This window comes from Lissotriton vulgaris, chromosome 7, assembly GCF_964263255.1.
Source record: "Lissotriton vulgaris chromosome 7, aLisVul1.2, whole genome shotgun sequence".
NCBI lineage: Eukaryota > Metazoa > Chordata > Amphibia > Caudata > Salamandridae > Lissotriton > Lissotriton vulgaris.
This window is the reverse complement of record NC_141695.1, coordinates 1,743,661,505-1,743,685,642: the sequence shown is the minus strand read 5'-3', so window position 1 is coordinate 1,743,685,642 and position 24,138 is coordinate 1,743,661,505. Positions and strand designations below refer to the sequence as shown.

The window sequence follows — 24,138 nt, the reverse complement described above, 5'->3', positions numbered from 1 at the left end:
ATAACTGGGATGCAGAACGGTGTGTGTGCGTGTGTGCACGTGGGTGCACACACGCTTGTGTGTGGTCATTTATCCTGCAGGTGAAATGACAGCATGCCTATTCCCTTTATTGTGACATCCTACCCTAGAATGAAATGAACTGATGGGCGGATAGAGCAATCCTCATCTCTTCAGTTCTGTAGTGACTGAACTGCCCTCCCCAGCCCGAGAGCATGTAACAGACCACGCCACGGACAGAGCTCTGGTTTGCACATCTTTATTCTTCCGCATGCAGCCGTTAACTGAACGCACTGTCACAAACTTTATTAACTCCTTCGGTTCTCATAACGGAGCGGTTCGGTCATTAGCGCCAGCGCCATTGACTGAGGCCTACTCATTGATACTCAAGCCCACTGACTGAGACTCAACCCATTGACTATGTGCCCGATTTACAGAATTAACTTAAGACAAAATCCTAAACGTACTTCTTTTGGTATTCACAGAATGCACTTACTACTTTTGGTATTCACAGAATGCACTTACTACTTTTGGTATTCACAGAATGGATTTATGATTACTAATTTTACGGCCACACTTGGGCCGGAGCTTCCGGCCCGGAGGCGGAGCTTCTGGCCCGGAGGCGGAGCTTCTGGCCCAGAGGCGGAGCTTCCGACCTGGAGGCGGAGCTTCCGACCTAGAGGCGGAAATTCCGGCCCGGAGGTGGAGATTTCGGCCATGGCTAAAACTCCGCCACCGGCCAGAATCCCCATCTCTGGGCCGGAAGCTCCGCCTCCGGGCAAAAGCTCCACCTCCAGGCCGGAAGCTCTGCCTCCGGGCCGGAATCTACGGCCCAAGTGGAGAAGTAAAGTTAGTAGTCGTAAATCCATTCTGTGAATACCAAAAGTAGTAAGTGCATTCTGTGAATACCAAAAGTAGTGTGTTTAGGATTTTGAGATAAGTTAGTTCTGTGAACGGGCCCTGAGACTCAACTTCATTGACTGAGACTCAACTCCATTGACTGAGACTCAACCCCATTGACTGAGACTCAACCCCATTGACTGAGGCCTACTGATTGAGACTCAAGCCCACTGCCTGAGGGTCAGACCCTTCTCAGAAATTTGAAGTTACAGCCAGGAGCTGAACCACCCTTCCTATAGGTTAGCATCAGCTCTAGTGCCACGCTGGTAACGACCTATTTACCTACCTTTAAAAAAACTGGTATTCTTCTTTGAAGATGAATCACATACTGTCAATTGGGCTTCAGATACTGTAAACTGGGTTTACTGGATATTATTATCATACCGTGTCTCAGCCTCTAACCCGAACCACCTGTCAGGGTAAGCTCTGGCTGTTCACCCTTGCTACCCCTGAACTGTCAAGGGCCCACACTGGAGGGGGCTAGTATTGTGGCCCTGGTAGACCAGGATACTGCCCAGCAACCACAGACTCCCACAGGACCCATGACAAGGCCTTGCAGGGGTCTGTTTGTCATGAACAAGATTTGGGCCAATGAGGGGCTGGTGTCCCATGTTCTCCACACCTGAGCACATTATTGGGGGGTGCGCTAGGACTCCGCCCCCTTGAGCTCCGCGGTTGCACTGTAGCTCTATTGGATGGCACTGTAACACAGAACTCTAACCCTAAACTCAAGGACTTCTACGCTTTCTGCATTGCAGAGCCTGTTCCCAAAGCCTTGCTGCAGCTGGAGGAAGGGACCAAGAATACCATCATCACGGCTGAGGGTGTGATCCTGCTAATCTGTGCCGTGGTACCCGGCACCATCCTCCTTTTCCAGGTGAGCTGTCACTATTTACTAGCCATATGTGATGGTGAAGGCTGTGCATAAGATATGAGTGATCCTACAAAAATATAATCTTGGAAGCAGAATCATGAGGTGGAAGCATTCCTATCCCACCACATTCTGGGGGTGGCCTGTACCTGGGGGGTCAGTGGCCCTATCTGAGCACAATCCTAGGGGGCATGTGCCTGGGGGGTCAGTGGCCCATATGAGCTCAATCCTAGGGGCATGTGTCTGGGGGGTCAATGGCCCTATCCCAGCACAATCCTAGGGGTATGTGCCTGGGGGGTCAGTGGCCCTATCCCAGCCCAATCCTAGGGGTATGTGCCTGGGCGGTCTGTGGCCCTATCCCAGCACAATCCTAGAGGGCATGTGCCTGGGGGAGAGGTGGGGGGGTAGTGGCCACACATTAGCGTATTCCTTAGTTGGTGTGCGCATGAGGTGTGATTGTGCAAACGCATCCCAACCCCGGTGCGGGGGAGTTGGGGTGGCTGTGCGTGATGTGGGAGTGGCCTTATCCCATCACAATCCTGGGGGCATGTGAAGGGATGTCAGTAGCTTGACACCACCACAATCCATAGGAGGTCTGTGCATGGGGTATCATTGACCCAGTCCAATCACAATCCTGGGGGCTTCTGCATGAAGTGCGACTGGCCCTATGAGCACAACCCTGGGTGGGGCATGTGCAGGGCATGTCAGATGCCCTACGCAAGCATAAAGGGTCCAATCCAATAACACTTTTAAAAAATATATATTTTTATTGAAACTTTTTGATACTTAGTATAACAGATCAATTGCACATTTGATACAGATATAATCAACAGGCAATACACATTTCTCATTTGGTTACAGAAAATTTTCCTTTCCTGCGGTCTTGAAATAATACTGCTTATGGACAAGGCGTTTGATTTACGCTGGGTTCTGCTCATAGGTACAGTTCGGTAAGGCCTCCCTTAGCCAGGGCGTTACTACTTTTGTGACCCCCCCTGTGTGTCTTGAAGCTCAAGCCCATAGTACTGGTTCCAGCCAATAACACTGACAGCCTGCATATGAGGTGTGGTTGGAACAATGCAAATATCGCCATTGGGAGACATTTGCATGAATTGTGAGTGCCACTGCACCAGCATGATCTGGGGGTGTTTGCACCTCCAATCACAGTCCGGAGGGCCTGCACGTGCAGTGTGAGTGGCACCGTCCAATCACAGTCCTGAGGGCCTGCCTGTGCATTGTGAGTGGCACAGTCCAATCACAGTCCTGAGGGCCTGCACGCGCAGTGTGAATGGCACCGTCCAATCACAGTCCTGAGGGCCTGCCTGTGCATTGTGAGTGGCACAGTCCAATCACAGTCCTGAGGGCCTGCACGCGCAGTGTGAATGGCACCGTCCAATCACAGTCCTGAGGGCCTGCCTGTGCATTGTGAGTGGCACAGTCCAATCACAGTACTGAGGGCCTGCACGTGCAGTGTGAGTGGCACAGTCCTTTCATAGTTGTGTGGGCTTGCAAGTGCAGTGTTGTGGCACAGTCCTATCACTATCCTGGGGACTGAAGTGGGGGGTCCTGTCATTTCTGAAGTCATTTGCATGAGGGATGGGGGGTTTATTCTTGTCACAATATGCGGGGAGAGGCTATGAATCATGAATGAGTGGTTCTATCCTAAGCTAGCGCCACCTTGAGGGTCTCTGCATGAGGAGTGGGTGGTTCTATCCTAAGCTAGCCCCATCTGAGGGCCTCTGCATGAGAAGTGAGTGGTTCTGTCCTAAGCTAGCGCCACCCCAAGGGCCTCAGCATGAGGTGTGAGTGGTTCTATCCTAAGCTAGCGCCACCTTGAGGACCTCAGCATGAGGAATGAGTGGTTCTATCCTAAGCTAGCACCACCCCAAGGGCCTCAGCATGAGGTGTGAGTGGTTCTATCCTAAGCTAGCACCACCCCAAGGGCCTCAGCATGAGGAGTGAGTGGTTCTATCCTAAGCTAGCGCCACCTTGAGGGCCTCAGCATGAGGAGTGAGTGGTTCTATCCTAAGCTAGCACCACCCCAAGGGCCTCAGCATGAGGAGTGAGTGGTTCTATCCTAAGCTAGCGCCACCTTGAGGACCTCAGCATGAGGAATGAGTGGTTCTATCCTAAGCTAGCGCCACCCCAAGGGCCTCAGCATGAGGAGTGAGTGGTTCTATCCTAAGCTAGCACCACCCCAAGGGCCTCAGCATGAGAAGTGAGTGGTTCTATCCTAAGCTAGCGCCACCTTGAGGGCCTCAGCATGAGGAGTGAGTGGTTCTATCCTAAGCTAGCGCCACCTTGAGGGCCTCAGCATGAGGAGTGAGTGGTTCTATCCTAAGCTAGCGCCACCTTGAGGGCATCAGCATGAGGAGTGAGTGGTTCTATCCTAAGCTAGCGCCACCTTGAGGGCCTCAGCATGAGGAGTGAGTGGTTCTATCCTAAGCTAGCGCCACCCCAAGGGCCTCAGCATGAGGTGTGAGTGGTTCTATCCTAAGCTAGCACCACCCCAAGGCCTCTGCAGGAGGAGCGAGTAGTTCTATCCTAAGCTAATGCCAACTTGAGGGCCTCAGCATGAGGAGTGAGTGGTTCTATCCTAAGCTAGCACCACCCCAAGAGCCTCAGCATGAGGAGTGAGTGGTTCTATCCTAAGCTAGCGCCACCTTGAGGGCCTAAGCATGAGGAGTGAGTGGTTCTATCCTAAGCTAGCGCCACCTTGAGGGCCTCAGCATGAGGAGTGAGTGGTTCTATCCTAAGCTAGCACCACCCCAAGGGCCTCAGCATGAAGAGTGAGTGGTTCTATCCTAAGCTAGCGCCACCTTGAGGGCCTCAGCATGAGCAGTGAGTGGTTCTATCCTAAGCTAGCACCACCCAAGGGCCTCAGCATGAGGAGTGAGTGGTTCTATCCTAAGCTAGCGCCACCTTGAGGGCCTCAGCATGAGGAGTGAGTGGTTCTATCCTAAGCTAGCACCACCCCAAGGGCCTCAGCATGAGGAGTGAGTGGTTCTATCCTAAGCTAGCGCCACCTTGAGGGCCTCAGCATGAGGAGTGAGTGGTTCTATCCTAAGCTAGCACCACCCCAAGGGCCTCAGCATGAGGAGTGAGTGGTTCTATCCTAAGCTAGCGCCACCTTGAGGACCTCAGCATGAGGAATGAGTGGTTCTATCCTAAGCTAGCGCCACCCCAAGGGCCTCAGCATGAGGAGTGAGTGGTTCTATCCTAAGCTGGTGCCACCTTGAGGGCCTCAGCATGAGGAGTGAGTGGTTCTATCCTACGCTAGCACCACCCCAAGGGCCTCAGCATGAGGAGTGAGTGGTTCTATCCTAAGCTAGCGCCACCTTGAGGGCCTCAGCATGAGGAGTGAGTGGTTCTATCCTAAGCTAGCTACACCCCAAGGGCCTCTGCATGAGAGGTGAGTGGTTCTGTCCTAAGCTAGCGCCACCCCAAGGGCCTCAGCATGAGGTGTGAGTGGTTCTATCCTAAGCTAGCACCACCCCAAGGGCCTCAGCATGAGGAGTGAGTGGTTCTATCCTAAGCTAGCGCCACCTTGAGGGCCTCAGCATGAGGAGTGAGTGGTTCTATCCTAAGCTAGCGCCACCTTGAGGGCCTCAGCATGAGAAGTGAGTAGTTCTATCCTAAGCTAGCGCCATCCCAAGGGCCTCAGCATGAGGTGTGAGTGGTTCTATCCTAAGCTAGCGCCACCTTGAGGGCCTCAGCATGAGGAGTGAGTGGTTCTATCCTAAGCTAGCACCACCCCAAGGGCCTCAGCATGAGGAGTGAGTGGTTCTATCCTAAGCTAGCGCCACCCCAAGGGCCTCAGCATGAGGTGTGAGTGGTTCTATCCTAAGCTAGCGCCACCTTGAGGGCCTCAGCATGAGGTGTGAGTGGTTCTGTCCTAAGCTAGCACCACCTCAAGGGTCTCTGCATGAGGAGTGGGTGGTTCTATCCTAAGCTAGCCTCACCCGAGGGCCTTTGTAGGAGGAGTGAGTGGTTCTATCCTAAGCTAGCGCCACCCGGGGGCATCTGAATGAGGAGTGAGTGGTTCTATCATGAGCTAGTGCCACCCTGAGGGCCTCTGCATGAGGAATGAGTGGTTCTATCCTAAGCTAGAGCCACCCCGAGGGTCTCTGCATGAGGAGTGGGTGGTTCTATCCTAAGCTAGCCCCATCCAAGGGCCTCTGCATGAGAAGTGAGTGGTTCTGTCCTAAGCTAGAGCCACCCCAAGGGCCTCAGCATGAGGTGTGAGTGGTTCTATCCTAAGCTAGCACCACCCCAAGGGCCTCAGCATGAGGAGTGAGTGGTTCTATCCTAAGCTAGCGCCAACTTGAGGGCCTCAGCATGAGGAGTGAGTGGTTCTATCCTAAGCTAGCGCCACCTTGAGGGCCTCAGCATGAGGAGTGAGTGGTTCTATCCTAAGCTAGCGCCACCCCAAGGGCCTCAGCATGAGGTGTGAGTGGTTCTATCCTAAGCTAGCGCCACCCTGAGGGCCTCAGCATGAGGAGTGAGTGGTTCTATCCTAAGCTAGCACCACCCCAAAGGCCTCAGCATGAGGAGTGAGTGGTTCTATCCTAAGCTAGCGCCACCTTGAGGGCCTCAGCATGAGGAGTGGGTGGTTCTATCCTAAGCTAGCGCCACCTTGAGGGCCTCAGCATGAGGAGTGAGTGGTTCTATCCTAAGCTAGCGCCACCCCAAGGGCCTCAGCATGAGGTGTGAGTGGTTCTATCCTATGCTAGCGCCACCTTGAGGGCCTCAGCATGAGGAGTGAGTGGTTCTATCCTAAGCTAGCACCACCCCAAGGGCCTCAGCATGAGGAGTGAGTGGTTCTATCCTAAGCTAGCGCCACATTGAGGGCCTCAGCATGAGGAGTGAGTGGTTCTATCCTAAGCTAGCGCCACCTTGAGGGCCTCAGCATGAGGAGTGAGTGGTTCTATCCTAAGCTAGCGCCACCCCAAGGGCCTCAGCATGAGGTGTGATTGGTTCTATCCTAAGCTAGCGCCACCTTGAGGGCCTCAGCATGAGGAGTGAGTGGTTCTATCCTAAGCTAGCGCCACCCCAAGGGCCTCAGCATGAGGTGTGAGTGGTTCTATCCTAAGCTAGCGCCACCTTGAGGGCCTCAGCATGAGGAGTGAGTGGTTCTATCCTAAGCTAGCGCCATCCGAGGCCCTCAGCATGATGTGTGAGTGGTTCTGTCCTAAGCTAGCACCACCTCAAGGGTCTCTGCAGGAGGAGTGAGTGGTTGCTATCCTAAGCTAGAGCCACCTTGAGGGCCTCAGCATGAGGAGTGAGTGGTTCTATCCTAAGCTAGCGCCATCCGAGGGCCTCAGCATGAGGTGTGAGTGGTTCTGTCCTAAGCTAGAGCCACCCCAAGGGCCTCTACAGGAAGAGTGAGTGGTTCTATCCTAAGCTAGCACCGCCCGAGGGCCTCTGCATGGGGAGTGAGTGGTTCTATCCTAAGCTAGCACCGCCCGAGGGCCTCTGCATGGGGAGTGAGTGGTTCTATCCTAAGCTAGCACCGCCCGAGGGCCTCTGCATGGGGAGTGAGTGGTTCTATCCTAAGCTAGCACCACCCCAAGGGCATCTGCATGGGGAGTGAGTGGTTCTATCCTAAGCTAGCGCCGCCCTGAGGGCCTCTGCAGGAGGAGCGAGTGGTTCTATCCTAAGCTAGCGCCACCTTGAGGGCCTCAGCATGAGGAGTGAGTGGTTCTATCCTAAGCTAGCGCCACCTTGAGGGCCTCAGCATGAGGAGTGAGTGGTTCTATCCTAAGCTAGAGCCTCCCTGAGGGCCTCAGCATGAGGTGTGAGTGGTTCTATCCTAAGCTAGCACCACCCCAAGGCCTCTGCAGGAGGAGCGAGTAGTTCTATCCTAAGCTAATGCCAACTTGAGGGCCTCAGCATGAGGAGTGAGTGGTTCTATCCTAAGCTAGTACCACCCGAGGGCCTCTGCAGGAGAAATGAGTAGGTCTATCCTAAGCTAGCGCCTCCCGAGGGCCTCTACATGAGGAGTGAGTGGTTCTATCCTAAGCTAGTACCACCTGAGGGCATCTGCAGGAGGAGTGAGTGGTTCTATCCTAAGCTAGCGCCACCCCGAGGGCCTCTTCAGGAGGAGTGAGTGGTTCTATTCTAAGCTAGTGCCACCCAGAGGGCCTCTGCATGAGGAGTGAGTGGTTCTATCCTAAGCTAGCTCCACCCCAAGAGCTTCTGCAGGAGGAGTGAGTGGTTCTATCCTAAGCTAGCGCCACCTCGAAGGCCTCTGCGTGAGGAGTGAGTGGTTCTATCCTAAGCTAGTGCCTCCCTGAGGGCCTCAGATTGAAGAGTGAGTGGTTCTATCATAAGCTAGCGCCACCCCGAGGACCTGCACAGGAGGAGTGGGTGGTTCTATCCTAAGCTTGCGGCACCTCGAGGGCCTCTGCAGGATGAGTGAGTGGTTCTATTCTAAGCCCGCCACCCAGAGGGCCTCTGCAGGAGGAGTGAGTGGTTCTATTCTAAGCGGGCGCCACCCAGAGGGCCTCTGCATGAGAAGTGGGTGGTTTACTCATATCACAGTCCTGGAGTTATGTGTATAAGGAGTGAGTGGTTTTATTATATCCCAGTTGTTGGGCCTGTGCATAAGGTGAGAGAGGCCCTATTCCAGTACAGCATATGGACTGTGCACAGCATTGAGGGGCTGTATTCTATTACAGTCCTGGGAGCCATTCCACAGGAGTGAGTGGTTGTAACCTATCACAACCCTGTGGGTATCCACATGAGCTGTGCGTGGCCCTAACCCGGTACCTACCTGGGGCCTGTGAATGGGAGTAAGTGGCTCCCTCCCATCACAATCCTGTTGGTCTGGACATTAAAAGTGTGTAGTTCTGTCCTATCACAATCCTGGGGGTCTGGACATTAAAAGTAAGTGGTTCTGTCCTATCACAATCCTGTTGGTCTGGACATTAAAAGTGAGTAGTTTTGTCCTATCACAATCCTGCGGGTCTGGACATTAAAAGTGAGTGGTTCCCTCCTATCACAATCCTGGGGGTCTGGACATTAAAAGTGAGTGGTTCTGTCCTATCACAATCCTGGGGGTCTGGACATTAGAAGTGAGTGGTTCTGTCCTATCACAATCCTGGGGGTCTGGACATTAAAAGTGAGTGGTTCTGTCCTATCACAATCCTGGGGGTCTGGACATTAAAAGTGAGTGGTTCTGTCCCATCACTATCCTGGGGTCTGGACATTAAAAGTGAGTGGTTCCCTCCTATCACAATCCTGGGGGTCTGGACATTAAAAGTGAGTGGTTCTGTCCTATCACTTGCCTGAGGTCTGGACATTAAAAGTGAGCGGTTCGCTCCTATCACAATCCTGGAGGTCTCGATATGAAAAGTGAGTGTTTCCCTCCTATCACAATCCTGGGGTTGTGGATATGAAAAGTGAAGGGTTCTGTCCTATCACAGTCCTGGGAGTGTGTGCTTGAGCAGTGAGTTGTTCCATCCTATCACAGTCCTGTGTGTGTGTGTGCATGAGCAGGGAGTGGTTCCTTCCAATCACAGTCCGGGGGGAGGAGGGGGTGTTCTTGGGCAGGGAGTGGTTCCTTCCAATCACAGTCCGGAGGGAGGAGGGGGTGTTCTTGGGCAGGGAGTGGTTTTTTCCAATCACAGTCCGGAGGGGTGTGTTTGAGCAGTGAGTGGCTCTATCTTATCACTGTCCTGTGCACGAGGAGTGAGTGGTTGTATCATATCACAATTGTGGGGTTAGGGGCATGAGTAGGGAGTGGTTCTACCTTAACACAACCCTGGGTGGGGGGGGGGGGGGGGAGGGGGTGGGTCCTAGCACAATCCTGGGGCCTGGGCACGAGCAGTGAGTGGTTCTGTCCTATCACCATCCTGAGGGCCTCTGCCACAGGAGTGAGTGGTTCTATCCTGCCACACCCCTGAAGCCTGTGAATAAGGTGTGAGCAGTATTGTCCTGTCTCCATCCTGAGGGCTTCTGCCACAGGAGTGAGTGGTTCTATCCTGCCACACCCCTGAAGTCTGTGAATAAGGTGTGAGCAGTATTGTCCTTTGTCCTGTCTCCATCCTGAGAGCTTCTATATGAGGTGTGAATGGTTCAGTAGCAAGGAGTGAGTGGTTGTACCATATTGCAATCCTCGGGGCTGGTGCAAGAGGAATGAGTGGTTCTTTCCTGTCACAATCCTTGGCACCTGTGAATGATGACTGTCTAGTTCTGTCCTATCCAATCACCACCCTTGGGGCCTCTGCACCCGGAGTGTGATGTTTTATCCCATCACACCTCTGGGGTTTGGACATGAAGTGTGAGTGGTACTGTCCGGTCACCACCCTGAGGGTCTCTGCATGGGGCTCGAGTGACACTAGCCGCGTACAGTCTTGTGAACATGAGCTATAAGAGTGATGTCATGCACAGACACGTCGGGCTTTGTGCGGTGTTAATACCCAAGTGTGGCTCACTGGTTAGAGGAGGCAGACCTGGAAAGCAGAGGTCAGCCCGGTACCAGGGTTCAATTCCTGGCTCGGCGGGGTCTTGAGTCCTAAAATGTCCTTGGACTCGACAATTCTCTCTCCGGTGCCTACTCGATTCACGGGTTCACACTCTGCGACTCTGGGCAATAGCTTGCTTAATCTCCACAAAGGCCCCTCACGGTGGATGTCTGGCTTTCACCTTGCGGATACCCTGCTCGGGTTATCTCACAGGGGAATACCAGGACGGGTTCCCTAAGCAAGCGCTTAGAAACCGGTTGGTGATTTGCGCTATATAAATTCCTGTACATTTACATTTACATTTACATGTCCTCAAACACCTGTGTGTGCTTGGTATGATGTCAGTGCTGGCATTCTATTAGCCTGTTATGTTACGTTGATTTGTAAAGCACACTTATCACCCGAGAGGATATCCAGGCATGTGGCCTGGTGTGTAGATGTGAGGTCCCCAAGGTGCTCGCATGAAGAGTCAGATCTTCAGCTTCTTGCAGAACTCAAGTGAGGAGGGGGCTCTGGTGTGTTGAGGGAGGTCTCAAGAAGTGAGGAGGAGGCTCTGGTGTGTTGAGGGAGGTCTCAGGAAGGCAGAAGAGGAGGTTCGTAGGTGTTGAGGGAGGTCTCAAGAAGTGAGGAGGAGGCTCTGGTGTGTTGAGGGAGGTCTCAAGAAGTGAGGAGGAGGCTCTGGTGTGTTGAGGGTGGTCTCAAGAAGTGAGGAGGAGGCTCTGGTGTGTTGAAGGAGGTCTAAAGAAGTGAGGAGGAGGCTCTGATGTGTTGAGGGAGGTCTCAAGAAAGGAGTAGGAGGCTCTGGTGTGTTGAGGGAGGTCTCAAGAAGGGAGGAGGAGGCTCTGGTGTGTTGAGGGAGGTCTCAAGAAGTGAGGAGGAGGCTCTGGTGTATTGAAGGAGGTCTAAAGAAGTGAGGAGGAGGCTCTGGTGTGTTGAAGGAGGTCTCAAGAAGTGAGGAGGAGGCTCTGGTGTGTTGAGGGAGGTCTCAAGAAGCGAGGAGGAAGCTCTGGTGTGTTGAAGGAGGTCTCAAGAAGCAAGGAGGAGGCTCTGGTGTGTTGAAGAAGGTCTCAAGAAGCGAGGAGGAGGCTCTGGTGTGTTGAAGGAGGTCTCAAGAAGCGAGGAGGAGGAGTCTCTGGTGTTGAGGGAGGTCTCAAGAAGTGAGGAGGAGGCTCTGGTGTGTTGAGGGAGGTCTCAGGAAGGCAGAAGAGGAGGCTCTTAGGTGTTGAGGGAGGTCTCAAGACGTGAGGAGGAGGCTATGGTGTGTTGAGGGAGGTTTCAAGGAGGGAGGAGGGGGCTCTGGTGTGTTGAGGGAGGTCTCAAGAAGCGAGGAGGGGGCTCTGGTGTGTTGAGGGAGGTCTCAAGAAGCGAGGAGGGGGCTCTGGTGTGTTGAGGGAGGTCTCAAGAAAGGAGGAGGGGGCTCTGGTGTGTTGAGAGAGGTCTCAAGAAGTGAGGAGGAGGCTCTGGTGTATTGAGGGAGGTCTCAAGGAGTGAGGAGGAGGCTCTGATGTGTTGAGGGAGGTCTCAAGGAGTGAGGAGGAGGCTCTGATGTGTTGAGGGAGGTTTCAAGGGGGGAGGAGGGGCTCTGGTGTGTTGAGAGAGGTCTCAAGAAGGGAGGAGGAGGCTCTGATGTGTTGAGGGAGGTTTCAAGGAGGGAGGAGGGGGCTCTGGTGTGTTGAGGGAGGTCTCAAGAAGGGAGGAGGAGGCTCCGGTGTGTTGAGGGAGGTCTCAAGAAGTGAGGAGGAGGCTCTGGTGTGTTGAGGGAGGTCTCAAGACGTGAGGAGGAGGCTCTGGTGTGTTGAGGGAGGTCTCAGGAAGGCAGAAGAGGAGGCTCTTAGGTGTTGAGGGAGGTCTCAAGACGTGAGGAGGAGGCTCTGGTGTGTTGAGGGAGGTTTCAAGGAGGGAGGAGGAGGCTCTGATGTGTTGAGGGAGGTTTCAAGGAGGGAGGAGGGGGCTCTGGTGTGTTGGGGGAGGTCTCAAGAAGCAAGGAGGGGCCTCTGGTGTGTTGAGGGAGATCTCAAGAAGGGAGGAGGAGGCTCTGGTGTGTTGAGGGAGGTCTCTAGAAGAGATGAGGAGGCTCTGGTGTGTTGAGGGAGGTTTCAAGGAGGGAGGAGGAGGCTCTGATGTGTTGAGGGAGGTTTTGAGGAGGGAGGAGGGGGCTCTGGTGTGTTGAGGGAGGTCTCAAGAAGGGAGGAGGAGGCTCTGATGTGTTGAGGGAGGTTTCAAGGAGGGAGGAGGAGGCTCTGATGTGTTCCAGGAGGTCTCAAGGCGCGAGGAGGAGGCTCAGGTGTGTTGAGGGAGGTCTCAAGAAGGGAGGAGGAGGCTCTGGTGTGTTGAGGGAGGTCTCAAGAAGCGAGGAGGAGGCTCTGGTGTGTTGAGGGAGGTCTCAAGAAGCGAGGAGGAGGCTCTGATGTGTTGAGGGAGGTCTCAAGAAGTGAGGAGGAGGCTCTGGTGTGTTGAGGGAGGTCTCAAGAAGTGAGGAGGAGGCTCTGATGTGTTGAGGGAGGTCTCAAGAAGTGAGGAGTAGGCTCCAATGTGTGGAGGGAGGTCTCGAGAAGAGAGGAGGAGGCTCCGATGTGTTGAGGAGTTCTCAAGAAGTGAAGAGGAGGCTCTGAGGTGTTGAGGGAGGTCTCAAGAAGATGAGGAGGAGGCTCTGATGTGTTGAGTGAGGTCTCAAGAAGCGAGGAGGAGGCTCTGATGTGTTGAGAAAGATCTCAAGAAGTGAGGAGGAGGCTCTGATGTGTGGGGGAGGTCTCAAGACGTGAGGAGGAGGCTCTGGTGTGTAGAGGGGTCTCAAAAAGAGATGAGGAGGCTCTGATGTGTTGAGGGAGGTCTCAAGAAGCCAGGAGGAGGCTCTGGTGTGTTGAGGGAGGTCTCAAGAAGTGAGGAGCAGGCTCTGGTGTGTTGAGGGAGGTCTCAAGAAGTGAGGAGGAGGCTCTGGTGTGTTGAGGGAGGTCTCAAGAAGTGAGGAGGAGGCTCTGGTGTGTTGAGGGAGGTCTCAAGAAGTGAGGAGGAGGCTCTGGTGTGTTGAGGGAGATCTCAAGATGTGAGGAGGAGGCTCTGGTATGTTGAGGGAGGTCTCAGGAAGGCAGAAGAGGAGGCTCTTAGGTGTTGAGGGAGGTCTCAAGATGTGAGGAGGAGGCTCTGGTGTGTTGAGGGAGGTCTCAGGAAGGCAGAAGAGGAGGCTCTTAGGTGTTGAGGGAGGTCTCAAGACGTGAGGAGGAGGCTCTGGTGTGTTGAGGGAGGTTTCAAGGAGGGAGGAGGAGGCTCTGATGTGTTGAGGGAGGTTTCAAGGAGGGATGAGGGGGCTCTGGTGTGTTGAGGGAGGTCTCAAGAAGCAAGGAGGGGGCTCTGGTGTGTTGAGGGAGGTCTCAAGAAGAGATGAGGAGGCTCTGGTGTGTTGAGGGAGGTTTCAAGGAGGGAGGAGGAGGCTCTGATGTGTTGAGGGAGGTTTCAATGAGGGAGGAGGGGGCTCTGGTGTGTTGAGGGAGGTCTCAAGAAGGGAGGAGGAGGCTCTGATGTGTTGAGGGAGGTTTCAAGGAGGGAGGAGGAGGCTCTGATGTGTTGAGGGAGGTCTCAAGAAGGGAGGAGGAGGCTCTGGTGTGTTGAGGGAGTTCTCAAGAAGTGAGGAGGAGGCTCTGGTGTGTTGAGGGAGGTCTCAAGAAGTGAGGAGGAGGCTCTGGTGTGCTGAGGGAGGTCTCAGGAAGGCAGAAGAGGAGGCTCTTAGGTGTTGAGGGAGGTCTCAAAACGTGAGGAGGAGGCTCTCGTGTGTTGAGGGAGGTCTCAGGAAGGCAGAAGAGGAGGCTCTTAGGTGTTGAGGGAGGTCTCAAGACGTGAGGAGGAGGCTCTGGTGTGTTGAGAGAGGTTTCAAGGAGGGAGGAGGAGGCTCTGATGTGTTGAGGGAGGTTTCAAGGAGGGAGGAGGGGGCTCTGGTGTGTTGAGGGAGGTCTCAAGAAGCGAGGAGGGGGCTCTGGTGTGTTGAGGGAGGTCTCAAGAAGTGAGGAGGAGGCTCTGGTGTGTTGAGGGGGTCTCAAGAAGCGAGGAGGAGGCTCCGGTGTGTTGAGGGAGGTCTCAAGAAGTGAGGAGGAGCCTCTGGTGTGTTGAGGGAGGTCTCAGGAAGGCAGAAGAGGAGGCTCTTAGGTGTTGAGGGAGGTCTCAAGACGTGAGGAGGAGGCTCTGATGTGTGAGGGAGGTCCCAAGAAGCGAGGAGGAGGCTCTGATGTGCCGAGGGAGGTCTCAAGAAGTGAGGAGGAGGCTCTGGTGTGTTGAAGGAGGTCTCAAGAAGTGAGGAGGAGGCTCTGGTGTGTTGAGGGAGGTCTCAAGAAGGGAGGAGGAGGCTCAGGTGTGTTGAGGGAGGTCTTTTCAGGTCCTGAGTGTGATGTAGGAGAATGAGTGCCGTCCAGTTTTGCTTTTGGGTGTGGGAGGAATGTGTGTGAGTGAGAGAGGGGCAACTGAAGGAGGCTGAAGAAGGAAATGTCCTAGTTCAGGTTGGAAGAGGCTCACAGAGGGCCGACCTTTCCTAAGATAGCTCCCCAGGAACATCTTTAGGATTTTCGGGCCCTGGACCAAACATGTTTTGGGGGCCCATCTTTGGAAAAGCTTCGAGTTTATGATCCAGTTTCAGCTGTTTATGCCCTCTTTGGCCAAGTTTGCACACTTGTCTAAATTCTTAATGTATTTTCCTCTAATATTCAGCAATAGTGAGGTTTGTTTTCAATATTGTAACACAGCAGCAGCTCACTAACCTTACTGTAAATAATCTCAGTGACACCCTCCCATTTCTCATACGTACGGTCCTGTTTTGGTCTAAAAGAAACTTGTTTTTATGGATGTTGCATGAAACATAAACACATAATTCTGCAAAACGTCTGTAAGAGATTCTCACACATCACTCACATTAAATTTTTAAAGGAAAACTGTATTTAAAACCCCCTGTTTAACACCTTGGCTGCTGATTGAATTCCTCCCCTGTGCTGGACAATGCAGAACAGGGTGTGGTCGTGACGGAACCATTCCGTCATCAGCACAGCTCAACTGTGACTGATGACGGAATGGTTCCGTCACCAGCATCGAAGGGGTTAAAAATTATTTAAGGTCATCAGGGCAAGATTGTCTGCCAAAGCCCAATTTGCCCATGTCTTAACATGTCTTTGTGGCTCCCTGGGTGGTACCAGATTTGACCCTCCCCTTTCGCCCAGGCTGTAGCTTTTAACTTGCTTGATAAGGTACAGAAAGACGAAACCGTTAGTTCAGCAACCACACCTGTTCTTTCATCCTGTACTTCCGGTCCAGCATTCACAGTGAGGGCAAACACAAGTGCAAGCACAACAGTGCAAAAAGAGACCTCAAAACCGTATACTTCTTAAAACTATGGGACATATTAGCAAGGGCGTTATCTCCGCTTTAGCAACACTTTTTGCACATAAAGCAGCGATTTGTTTATCGCCCAATTAAAAAGCTGTCGCTAACAGCAGTTAGCGACAGCTTCCAGGCGATAGCGACCGGTTTGGGGCCCGCTTAGCATGGCAGCGATATTTATCGCTAATGACAAAGTGGGCGTACCCAAACTGGTAGCGACTGAAAGCAGTCGCTAACACAGCTATCGCCTATTAACAATACCACAACGAGATTAAAAAAACGTGTGCTAACCGCAATTAGCGTCAGCATTTTACACCTGGTAAAAACCTTGCTTAGCCATATTAGTCAATGGGAGTTGGATTCAATGGCTAAGTCCCCACCTGCCTATTTGCGATATTTTCCATAGCAATAGGATTTTTATTGCTGGAAATCTCACGTTATAGATGGGATTCACCGCTATCGCTGGATTTTTTATCGCCGTGGAGATAAACGTTGGTAATACTGCATTATCTCTACGATAAAATCCAGGGATAGGAGGCGCTAAAAAAAATTGCGCTAAGCGTGGTTTGCAATAATTGTCGCAAGTTGTTGCTAATATGCCCCTATGTGACTATACAACCTATGGCCAGGTGCCTGAGTCGGAGGAAAGTTCCGGAGGGCTCCTGATGAAGATGGCGGGACGAGAAATAATGTTCTGACATGAAAGAGTGACTTTTGTGTACAGTGCCAGTTTTAACTTTGCCAATATATCTCTTTATCAGAAAGCATGCCCCTGCGGCGCTGTGACACCAGGCAGTGACTACATCAGCAGCAGTGAGGCAGGCATTTCAGAGCACTATACAACTTTTAAAGAGGTATGAGTAATTCTCTTCCTGTTGAGTGTTGAGCTGGTTTCACTCCAGGTTACATTCGAGCACACTTTGCGGCAAGACCCATGCCCACCCCCTGTGAGGGCGGCCCTAGCACCAATTTAACGGGGCTTCTCTCCTGTTAGTCCTCGGGGGATCCCTAAGCAAGCTGTGGCAGCGCCCCAAGCCTCTCCTCAGGGAGGACCTTGGGCATAGTGACCCTTGACCTTTGGTACCAGCAGCTCACAGGCTTATCTTGTGTGTGTCCCACAGGTTCAGTGGCCCTTTCTTGCCATCAGCAGCCCCCATCCTCGCTACTATGAGGCCCTGAGTGGCTCTGAGGACAGAGTGGCATAAGGCCCCAGGCCTCCCTCTTGAGAGGCGCATGGGCACCGAGACTCTTGAACCTGGTACCAGCAGGTCACAGACATCTCCTCTGGGGACACCAGATGCAGTGGCTTTTCCTGGCAGCAGTCTGGCCCTAGCTTCTCCACTATGGCTCTGTGTACCCAGTGGCAGACGTCCCCAGGCTTGTCTCCTGCTAGAAATCTGGACCCAATCTGGACCCAGTACCAGCAGGCCCAAGACTCCCTCCTGTGAGCCCTGAGTGGCCCTAAGCACACTGTGGCAGCAGGTTCCAGGGCCCCCAGACACATTGGCCCTTCCTGGTACTAGCCTTCACACCTATGATACCTACAGTGCCCATGCTCATTGGTGCACACACTGCTGGTGCAACAGGTTTCACATTTTTCGCCCCGGGCTAGATCCCATTCCCCGTGTTAGACCAGTGCCAACTTCACTTGTTTTACTTCACTGCTGGCTTCCCAGAGCCATAGTCTTACACTGTAGCAGTTATAATTTCTTTTAAACAATTTCATACTTCTCGAACCTAGATATTATTGTTTTCATCGCCATACTATTTCCGCTTAAGTGTGGTAAAAATTAAGAAACACAGGAGAAGAATGGCATGACTGCCTGAAGAAGTTCCCTAAATGGTACAAAACACGTTGCTGTTTTACTGACGTCTGCTGCAGCTGGTAAGCCAACAATAATTGTGGGAACTTAAAAAGATTGGAATGAAAAGAAGCATTTTACTTAATGATTTGTGAAGGAAAATATTACTCATCACTTGTAAAACCGTTTAAGCACACACATAGAAGAGTGCATCCCAACCCAAGGGGGCCTTACACAGAACTAATCTGAGACAAAATCCTAAACTTACTACTTTTGGTATTCACAGAAGGCATTTTTTAGTAGTAAAGTTAGGATTTTGTTTTAAGTTAGGATTATGTCTTAAATTAGGATTATAAGACCAAAACTTAAGTCAAACTTAAGTTTAACTTAATACAAAATCCTAACTTTAAAAAAATCCTACTTTAAGACAAAATCCTAACGTAAGACAAAATCCTGACTTTATTACTACTAAATGTCTTCTTTGAATACCAAAAGTAGTACGTTTAGGATTTTGTCTCAGATTAGATCTATGAATCAGCCCCTACGTTCTTGCATGAGAATTCTACTCTGTTTAGAATATGGGAAGCAGGTAGCCCTGGAGTACCACATCACAGGGATAATGAGTATACAAGGGGATGAGGTAGGTGTGCAAGACTTTATGTCAAAACTGTCTGACTGCAAATTGGTGCATACCTGTTCTAAGTTAACATTTAGCCTATTACTGTCTGTAGCTGTAATTCATTATATAAATAATGCAACACTTGCAGTGCAGCTTCTAATAACACCAAACTAAATCACAGATAAATGTATGTTTACTCCACTGTTGGAGCTTTCTGTTTATTTATGAATGGGTGTGTGTGCCTTGTGGATACAGTACTAATCCATCTACAAGTTACTCAAATAAGTCAGTGATTTACAGGGATTCCGTAAACGGGGACTACTGGGGATTGACTGTTTGGAAGACGTGTGGAGAGGGCAAAAGATGATCGATTTTGAAGACCTACAAAACGGAATAGGAGATGCCTTATTCATAACAATACAGATACATATAACCGAAACATGCACCACAGTGTCACATCCCAGGCGGTGAGCACATAGTGGAATACACGCCACTCGAAGATAGGGTATTACTAGATCCCATGACTGACAAGGCCACTCCCCTCATATATAAATAAAATAATGAACAAAGCACTGGACCCACTGGTGGCCCTCCGCGGGTCATGGTAAGCCGAACTGGGCAAGCTGGAGGATGATGACTGGACAGAGGCGATACAAAGCCCTAGCAATACTGACTTGCGTACCAGGGGTTGTGGGGAGAGATGTTGTACGGCGCTCATATATCAGCACACCTCTTGCTGTACCGCGCTCATATATCAGCACACACCTTGTTGTACGATGCTCATAAATCAGCACACATCTTGTTGTACGGTGCTCATAAATCAGCACACATGTTGTTGTGCGGCGCTCATAAATCAGCACACATGTTGTGAGGCGCTCATATATCAGCACACATCTTGTTGTACGGCGCTCATATATCAGCACTCACCTTGTTGTGCGGCACTCATATATCAGCACTCACCTTGTTGTTCAGCGCTCATATAGCAGCACAGATGTTGTTGTACGGTGCTCATATATCAGCACACATCTTGTTGTACGGCGCTCATATATCAGCACACACCTTGTTGTATGGCGCTCATATATCAGCACACATCTTGTTGTACGGCGCTCATATATCAGCACACAACTTGTTGTGCGGCGCTCATATATCAGCACACACCTTGTTGTACGGCGCTCAGATATCAGCACACATCTTGTTGTACGGTGCTCATAAATCAGCACACATCTTGTTTTCCGGCGCTCATATATCAGCACACATCTTGTTGTACGGCGCTCATATATCAGCACACATCTTGTTGTATGGCGCTCAGATATCAGTACACATCTTGTTGTACGATGCTCATATATCAGCACACATCTTGTTGTATGGCGCTCAGATATCAGCACACATCTTGTTGTACAGTGCTCATAAATCAGCACACATCTTGTTGTACGGCGCCCATATATCAGCACACATCTTGTTGTTCGGCGCTCCTATATCAGCACACATCTTGTTGTATGGCGCTCAGATATCAGTACACATCTTGTTGTACGATGCTCATATATCAGCACACATCTTGTTGTATGACGCTCATATATCAGCACACACCTTGTCGTCTGAAGCTCAAATATCAGCACACATCTTGTTGTACGGTGCTCATAAATCAGCACACATGTTGTTGTACGGCGCTCATATATCAGCACACATGTTGTTGTACGGCGCTCATATATCAGCACACATCTTGTTGTACGGCGCTCATATATCAGCACACATCTTGTGGTACAGCGCTCATATATCAGCACACATCTTGTTGTAGGTCGCTCATATATGATCAAACACCTTGTGTACGGTGCTCATAAATCAGCACACATGTTATTGTACGGCGCTCATAAATCAGCACACATGTTGTTGTACGGGGCTGATATATCAGCATGCATCTTGTTGTACGGCGCTCATATATCAGCACACATGTTGTTGTACGGCGCTCATATATGAGCACACACCTAGTGTAGGGTGCTCATAAATCAGCACACATGTTGTTGTACGGCGCTCATAAATCAGCACACATGTTGTTGTACGGCGCTCATATATCAGCACACACCTTGTTGTACGACGCTCAAATATCAGCACACATCTTTTTGTACGGTGCTCATAAATCAGCACACATGTTGTTGTACGGCGCTCATATATCAGCACACATCTTGTATTACAACGCTCATAAATCAGCACACATCTTGTTGTACGGCGCTCAGATATCAGTACACATCTTGTTGTACAGTGCTCATAAATCAGCACACATGTTGTCGTACAGCGCTCATATATCATCACCCATCTTGTTGTACGGCGCTCATATATCAGCACACATCTTGTTGTACTGCGCTCCTATATCAGCACACACCTTGTTGTACGACGCTCAAATATCAGCACACATCTTGTTGTACGGTGCTCATAAATCAGCACACATGTTGTTGTACGGCGCTCATATATCAGCACACATCTTGTAGTACAATGCTCATAAATCAGCACACATCTTGTTGTACGGCGCTCAGATATCAGTACACATCTTGTTGTACGGTGCTCATAAATCAGCACACATGTTGTTGTACGGCGCTCATATATCAGCACGCATTTTGTTGAACGGCGCTCATATATCAGCACACATCTTGTTGTACGGCGCTCATATATCAGCACACATGTTGTTGTACGACGCTCATATATCAGCACACATGTTGTTGTACGGCGCTCATATATCAGCACACATCTTGTTGTACGGCGCTCATATATCAGCACACATCTTGTTGTACAGCGCTCATATATCAGCACACATCTTGTTGTACGGCGCTCATATATCAGCACACATCTTGTTGTACAGCGCTGATATATCAGCACACATCTTGTTGTACGACGCTCATATATCAGCAAACATCTTGTTGTACGGCGCTCATATATCAGCACACATCTTGTTGTATGACGCTCATATATGAGCACACACCTTGTTGTATGATGCTCATATATCAGCACACATCTTGTTGTACGGCGCTCATATATCAGCACACATGTTGTTGTACGGCGATCATATATCAGCACACATCTTGTTGTACGGCGCTCATATATCAGCACACATCTTGTTGTACGGCGCTCATATATCAGCACACATCTTGTTGTACAGCGCTGATATATCAGCACACATCTTGTTGTACGACACTCATATATCAGCACACATCTTGTTGTACGGCGCTCATATAGCAGCACACATCTTGTTGTACGGCGCTCATATATCAGCACACATCTTGTTGTACGGCGCTCATATATCAGCACACATCGTGTTGTACGACGCTCATATATCAGCAAACATCTTGTTGTACGGCGCTCATATATCAGCACACATCTTGTTGTACGACGCTCATATATGAGCACACACCTTGTTGTATGACGCTCATATATCAGCACACATCTTGTTGTACGGCGCTCATATATCAGCACACATCTTGTTGTACGACGCTCATATATGAGCACACACCTTGTTGTACGACGCTCATATATCAGCACACATCTTGGTGTACGGCGCTCATATATCAGCACACATCTTGTTGTACGGCGCTCATATATCAGCACACATCTTGTTGTACGGCGCTCATATATGAGCACACACCTTGTGTGCGGTGCTCATAAATCAGCACACATGTTGTTGTACGGCGCTCATATATCAGCACACATCTTGTAGTACGGCGCTCATATATCAGCACACATCATGTTGTACGACGCTCATATATGAGCACACACCTTGTTGTACGACGCTCATATATCAGCACACATCTTGTTGTACAGTGCTCATAAATCAGCACACATGTTGTTGTACGGCGCTCATATATCAGCACACATCTTGTTGTACGACGCTCATATATCAGACACACCTTGTTGTACGACGCTCATATATCAGCACACATGTTGTTGTACGGCGCTCATATATCAGCACACATCTTGTAGTACAACGCTCATAAATCAGCACACATCTTGTTGTACGGCGCTCAGATATCAGTACACATCTTGTTGTACGGTGCTCATAAATCAGCACACATGTTGTTGTACGGCGCTCATATATCAGCACGCATCTTGTTGAACGGCGCTCATATATCAGCACACATCTTGTTGTACGGCGCTCATATATCAGCACACATCTTGTTGTACGACGCTCATATATCAGCACACATGTTGTTGTACGGCGCTCATATATCAGCACACATCTTGTTGTACGGCGCTCATATATCAGCACACATCTTGTGGTACAGCGCTCATATATCAGCACACATCTTGTTGTACGGCGCTCATATATCAGCACACATCTTGTTGTTCGGCGCTCCTATATCAGCACACATCTTGTTGTATGGCGCTCAGATATCAGTACACATCTTGTTGTACGATGCTCATATATCAGCACACATCTTGTTGTATGACGCTCATATATCAGCACACACCTTGTCGTCTGAAGCTCAAATATCAGCACACATCTTGTTGTACGGTGCTCATAAATCAGCACACATGTTGTTGTACGGCGCTCATATATCAGCACACATCTTGTAGTACGACGCTCATAAAGCAGCACACATCTTGTTGTACGGCGCTCATATATCAGCACACATCTTGTTGTAAGGCGCTCTGTAGGAAGGTGGCTACCTGACTATGGTTACCCCAGATTTTTTGCCCTGTGTTTAGCTGGTTTTCGACTTAGTTGGCCTGGTTCCCTGCTAATCAGGGCCCCAGGCTATCTGCTCTCTCTGTAAAATGGATTCCATGTACCCTAGGTGCATAACTAGATTGGCTTGGGTCACCTTATCAGCCCCTGTACAGAGCACTATAGGTGCCCAGGGCATAGGTGCATCCAAGGCCTACCAGGGGCTGCAGCATATCTTTTGCCACCCCTGGCTGGCTATCTAAATTGACACAACTGGCTGATCACTCAGCTGGGGCAAGTGGGTGTAATCACCCCTTGCTTAGATATAGTATACCTATATCTAAACCTATATCTGGACACATATATAACCTGTGAGCCACTCCTATGGAAGGCCTCATCAATCCTGGAGGCAGAGTGCGTGGTTTTATGTGAGATGGTGCTCTGGCATGAGCTGAGCCTGTCTGCAGCTGTCGGGAACAACTCCCTAAGCTGATCCGGGATAATGCCATACCATATACTCTTAAGCGCCTTATAATCCTCGCGGTTATATAGCAACTTTGGTTTGGCTTTATCAAAACATGTCGTGTAAGGTGTCATACGAATTGGAATACTACCCCCTCGCCAGTTCTGGCGACGGGGGTAGCATTCCACCCTTCTAGAGGGAGAAGACATGTTACTTTGCTGAAACGCGGTTGATTTAAAATGAGCCTCAGATCCACAAAATGGATGCCCCTGCCACAGACACGGGTCTGGCCTCCTGCTGCTGACCGAAACCCGGCAGAGGAGGCCTGGACAAAGAGTTTCCTGTCACAGGGCGGTGTCAAACCACCCCAGACAGGAGATAGTGGATTGGAGTAGGGAGGTTTCAAAGAAACCAGACACTGCCTGGGGAGCACAAGGCTGCCCCTTGCAGGATCCGGCCAAACCGGTTCTGGGGCCTCCCAGCCCCTGTCCCAGCGCGGCCAGGATCAAAGGAGAGGGGTGTAACCACCCCCTTCCTGGGTCCCACCCATAGGAGGGGACCTAGCAGGATGTCCAACCCCCTAGATTCGAATAAGAGGGGGAGCAGTCCCAACGGACTAGAGATCATCCTGAAGAAACATAAGAAACGAAATCTGGACCCTTCGACTTTCTACACGACGTGAGAAGACTGAAGAATCTCCCTTGTGGTCAAGGAGTGACCACCCTGTGCAAACAGGCACCATCCAGCCCTCGACCCTTGCTTTGTTGCAATTCCCGCCGGAACTCGAGCGACAGAGATCGACGAGATCAAGCTTGCCTGCCTTCTACCTGCCCGATCCACAGTCCCTGCAGAGCTGAGACCCGTGGAGGCGACCGGAAGCGTGGGGCACGCCATCTTGAAAAGGCCACGAGACGCTGACCGTGCAGCCCACGAGTGACCCTCGAAGCTGTACACCGGGGTTTGAGAAGCCCCAGCCCCGAGCTCCACTTGCACCAAAGCTCACCCCTCCACA

At 50.9% G+C, this 24,138-nt stretch overlaps 1 protein-coding gene across 2 annotated transcripts in view; it reads left to right on the top strand.

Annotated features, from left to right (window-relative positions):
* The window catches only part of CD79A (CD79a molecule), a 180,338-nt gene that overhangs the window by 36,433 nt on the left and 119,767 nt on the right, over window positions 1-24,138 (top strand). For both annotated transcript variants that reach the window (XR_015297664.1, XM_086933025.1), the window contains exon 3: window positions 1,656-1,774. Coding sequence is in view for 1 of the 2 variants with exons in the window: in XM_086933025.1 (XP_086789151.1) it covers window positions 1,656-1,774 (119 nt within the window). In the remaining variant the exon portion in view is untranslated. The remainder of the gene's footprint in view (window positions 1-1,655; window positions 1,775-24,138) is intronic.